The sequence below is a fragment of the Limulus polyphemus genome, unplaced genomic scaffold (assembly GCF_000517525.1).
Source record: "Limulus polyphemus unplaced genomic scaffold, Limulus_polyphemus-2.1.2 Scaffold764, whole genome shotgun sequence".
Lineage (NCBI taxonomy): Eukaryota > Metazoa > Arthropoda > Merostomata > Xiphosura > Limulidae > Limulus > Limulus polyphemus.
Genome location: NW_013666374.1, coordinates 283,948 through 289,193, shown reverse-complemented (window position 1 = coordinate 289,193; position 5,246 = coordinate 283,948). Strand labels below are relative to the sequence as shown.

General features: G+C 28.8%; 1 protein-coding gene across 2 annotated transcripts in view; it reads left to right on the top strand.

Annotated features, from left to right (window-relative positions):
- Positions 1–5,246, top strand: part of LOC106460399 (cAMP-dependent protein kinase regulatory subunit-like) — a 44,383-nt gene that overhangs the window by 16,291 nt on the left and 22,846 nt on the right. For both annotated transcript variants that reach the window (XM_013920088.2, XM_013920089.2), the window contains exons 4-5: positions 2,343–2,451; positions 4,022–4,120. In XM_013920088.2, coding sequence (XP_013775542.1) covers positions 2,343–2,451; positions 4,022–4,120 — 208 coding nt within the window. The remainder of the gene's footprint in view (positions 1–2,342; positions 2,452–4,021; positions 4,121–5,246) is intronic.

Here is a 5,246-nt window from a genome sequence, read left to right as displayed (position 1 = left end):
GCATCAAATGATTTGAATATCCCTGTAAGTCTGCAGTATCTTTGATAGAATTAGCTACCCCAAAAATCTTAATGTCATCTGCAAACATCAAAATTTTGTTAGTCATTTCAGAGTCAATATCATTCACAAACAGCAGAGGACCCAGCCCTGAGGCACACCATTTGTAACTGTGATCCATTTATTACTACTCTCTGTTTCTACTCTTCAGCCAATTTTCTATCCAATTTAAGAACATTTCCCTCACACCCACATATTTAATTTTTGTAACAAATCTTTTGTGAGGCACCTTATCACGCGCTTTCTGAAAATCAAGGTAAACCAAATCCACAGTATTTCCTTCAATAATTCTTGCAGTAACATCCTCAAAGAATGTCAGAAGATTTGTTAAACATAACTTTCCCTTAGTGAAACCTTGCTGGCTCTTTGACAATATATTAAACTTCTTTATTCTATCCAGTCATATTTAAACTTTCTTTGTATTTCATTAGTGAATGATCAAGCCTCTTGATTTGATATCGTAAAAGGGTGGGAATCAAAGTGTGCACAAAAACTAAGTAGAAGACATACGAAATACTTGAAAATCAAGAAATGGATAATATATTCTCAAAGGGTGATAGTTTCGTAGCAAACTTAATAGCTCCTTTTTTTGGATGAGTAAAAAAATATATATAAATAATTTAGAAATAGGTTTTTTTTGCAAGCAAACCTCTTTGCATCTGTGCAGAAATGAATATTTAAAATTTTTTCTTTGTATATGACACTAAATTAATGTTGCGAAATGAAAAATGTCTATTCTAAAATATTTTTGAGTTAAAAAATTATTGAAATAGTTAGGAGTATTACTTTTTATTTAAATTTTGCAATCTTATATGCAGCTGTTCTCTCAACACCTTACATATTGGAGTGGATAGGTTGAAAACTGGTCACCTAAAAAACAAAGACATGTATATAACATGTAGCACTTAAGTGAAGACATGATGTGACAGATTCAGAATATTGGTATCACAGTTTTTACTGATGACAGAAAATATATACAAGAATCATTCATATAATGAAAAATTTGTTAACTCTAAAGTTTGAATTAATGAATATAAACAGCTATTAGATTTTGAGTTTTTTTTTTCCAGTTATAGAAATGTATACATACTAAAGCATGACAGTGTATCAACATATAAAACTGGCTTAAAAATTTGTGGCTCAACTAAGTTGAAAGTGGCAAAAATAAAATCCTTTTGGTGGAAAAGGTGGCAATAAAGTATGAAAAGTGAAAGGAAACTATGATCAACGCATATGATACAATAACAGTTCACGGAAGTCTACATGAAATGCAGAACCTATATTAATATAAGGAAAGTTTCTTCAAAAGAAAGTTGATGTATATAATTTATAACTGAAAGTCGAGATTTTCAATTCCAATTATCACCAGACATTACTTTGAATTTCCTAAAGTAACATAATCTTCTAAACAAACAGTTTTATTGTTTTATTTTAAAATCTTCATCAAGAAACATATAAATTTATGGTAAACCAAATAGTGCACCATTCTTTTGTGGTATAGATATTTTTTTAGTGCAGATTATAATATGCATTTATATCAGTTGGCTCAGTTTTCTTATGTAACATAAACTGACCAACATAGGAATGATTTTACAGTTTCCTCTACTGTACATATACCAAAGAGACTTAACAGCCAGAGGTTTTCACACACATACCTGATTTTGAAATCCCGTATAGACTAGTTAAGAAGAGTGTGGTAGAAGCTTTTGGAATTAGATATGATTTCCATCACATTTGTTAGATCTAATGGAATATCTGTAATTTATAAAAATTTTGCAGCTTTTGTTGATTCTTTGTTCAGTTGTTTGTCTGTGGTGACCACTTCAGGATACTGAATAGACTGCACTTAATGTCTTTGCTAGTATTGTTTCCTAATCTTGACTCGATCAGTTTTCTTTATCAACAGTGTGATGTTTTCAGGCATACTTTAGTAATGATATAATTGTTATGAACTTATACTTCTGATTTGAAATGAAATTTAACATTTAATTTTGCTTACAACTTTAATTTTTCACTTGTCTGTGCATGAAACTACTGGTATCATGAAATACTTATTAAAAACAAGGTATATCTAGTATAAACACTGATTTAAAACTTGTTAGAGGTTATGTATATGTAATAATATTTCTGAAAGGTTTTCATTGATTGTGTGTGTGTATTTATTATTCTTTTCAAGGAAATTTGACATTGTATTGTATTTCTGAAGTGAACCAAAGTCTTTAATCAAATTATATGTTTTTGGTGATACTTTTTTTTATATATCACTAATACATCTGCTATTTTAGTGATATCTTTGATGCCATGTTCCCTGTTGTTCACAATGCTTCAGAAGTTATAATTCACCAAGGAGATGAAGGGGACAACTTTTATGTTATTGATCAAGGAGAAGTTGAGGTAGTTACCTGATTGTCTTGTAACACTTTACATCCTAAAATGTTTAAAACTCAACTTGTTTTTCAGAACTTGTTACGCACTGATTATGTTGGTGGCAAGTCTTTTGATCATAACTTTAAAATAGAGATGTTTGTAAAACTGTGATGATACATACTGATGTTATAGGTAATAGTGTTTTCAGATTAATCTATAGATATTTAACAATACTTTTGTAAAATTTTGATTTGTATATCCGAATTACTAGTGGAAAAAAGACACACAAAGACTATTAGCCAAACTTTCTGGTTGTTAATTTCCTAGATCAAAATATTAGCTAAACAGTACATGCAGTCTTTTTCAATTCTGGATAATATTATAAATACTTTTTTAGTGTTTGATTATTTGTTTATGACAGCTAACAAAACAAATAAAAAAAATTCCATTTCAAATCAAAATAACTTATAATTTTAGTATTAATGGTCTCAACAAATGGGCTGTGATTGATGGATGATTTATGTTACTTAATATTAATGCTTGTTTGAATATTTGTGTACTGATGATATATGTATGTATGTAGTGCAGAATTATTTTACTGGTACTGTTCAATGTAATGGTGATAGATTCAGCATAAATCATACTTGTTCGGATTCTTCTCTATCACTTTTGTCTAAAATATGTGTAGCACTGATATGAATTATAAGTGCATTATATATTTTGCCACTAATTTGAATCAATCATTATGAATTGTATTATGCGTGAGGGCTCATTTAATATATATATATATATATCTCATTTATTAACATTCTTAAGTTTCTTTGATCAAATTCAATATTAAAAATAAAATGTATTCGTAAGGAAAAGCTGGAAGAAGTATGATGTACAGGACATTGTCTGTTGTAATAATTCAAAGGTTACATATAGCTCACAGGCACTTGATTACCACAAAATGGGATTTATGGATCTGATAAGGACAGGTGTAGCAAGCAGCTTAATTGAAAGACCAGATAGTGTGAAGTTGAAATTAACGCAAAACGCTTATTGTTAGAGAAACAGAAAGAAAACTAGCTGATTGTGCTAAAGGCAGGGCTATTGCAAACTATTAAAATGTGGAATAAACAATAGAGTTAAACTGTCTTTAAAATGGGTTAAGTACATGAAATGAGACTATGTTTAGTAACAACAACAAAAGAGGAAGATAAAAATAAACTCTCTAGTAATAGGATTGGACAATACACAATCAGCAGGCTATAGCAGGGCAGAACAAACAGCATCAGGACTTCATAATGAGTTCTTACTCTCAGATCAAGAAACAAACCATGTTCCTCAAACTTTAAATTAACATAATCTAAAAATATTCAAGAATTTTGTTGATAAAAACATACTATAGGAGAGTAATGTAAATAGTATTTGCATACTACACTTTTATTTTCCAGTTTATTTAAAACTTCTCTAAGTTGATACATTTCTGAGTCAAAATGAACCAGATCTTTTATTTTGATAGTATTTTACATAGTTTTCAAACAGAATTTTTGCTAAACACAACCATATTTTAATGTACTAGTAGTTACAGAAATGTTTATGTATATTTTAGGTGTTTGTTAATGGACAGATGGTAACTACCATTGGTGAAGCTGGAAGTTTTGGAGAACTAGCACTTATATATGGTACTCCAAGAGCAGCAACAGTTAAGGTGAATTTATTATGGTGTTATCTCATTATTAGTATCTTTAAACATTTATTTACTTTCTTTTTTTACTTCAGTAATGAACAATAACGGTAAACATTTCTCTTGTTATTTATGATAACTGCTGAGTAACAAAGTAAAGATCAGTCTACATTAATTCTGGTACTTTAAAAGCAAAGAAAACTTATCAAAAAAGGAAGTAAATGTAGGGATAGCATTTGCATCATCCCTATGTAATAGCACAGGCACACAGTGTAGTAAAATGTTAACAGACAAAAATAGGATAAATTAAACTAATTGTGATTGAATAAGTATATGTATATATATATATATATATATATATATATATATATTGCTGTATGTTAATTTTTGCCTATACTATTATGTAGGGATCATGCAAGTGCCGTCCTTACTATCTTGTTTGTATTGTTTTTGAAGGATTGATATTAGCCATCCCTACATTTACTTCCTTTTTTTGAAAAGTTTTTTTCTTTACTTGTTTGCTTGGTTTATTTTAATGTAATGATTCAATAGATATAGAAAAGTTATATTTATAAACAAGTTCTAAACACAATGAGGTTCCAACTGCAATATTTATTGTTTATTTAATACTGTTTATTTTCCTGTTATACCCTGTACTTAAGCTTTTTAACTCCTTCAGCACGGGCTTGGTCCCAGGGACTGACCTCGTAACGATTTTGTGCTTGTTATAGTTTTCATGCTATAACTTTTAAATCAGTAAGCATATCTTCATGAAATTTTGCATATTATCAGTAATCATTACTATGTTTTCGTATGCAAAATATCATATTTCGTTTTATTAAGTTTTAATATTTTAAGTAATGTTTTTCTCATGCCTTTTTTGACTTCGAGTGTTGACTATCCAAAATGCAAAGTAATTTTGATTTTAAGCTTAAAAATTCTTTTATGCATAAGAAAATTCCTCATACAAAATCTTTATAACTTTCAGATAATTATCAAATGTTTTTTTTTTAAAAAACTTTATATTTTATCTGTTATTTTTACTATTGTGTCTCTGTATGGGTTTGGTTGATTTGACTGATCTTGTAACCACCATAAAAGATTATGAAACATAAATTATGCTTTTTTAGTTCTAGAATGACTACAGACT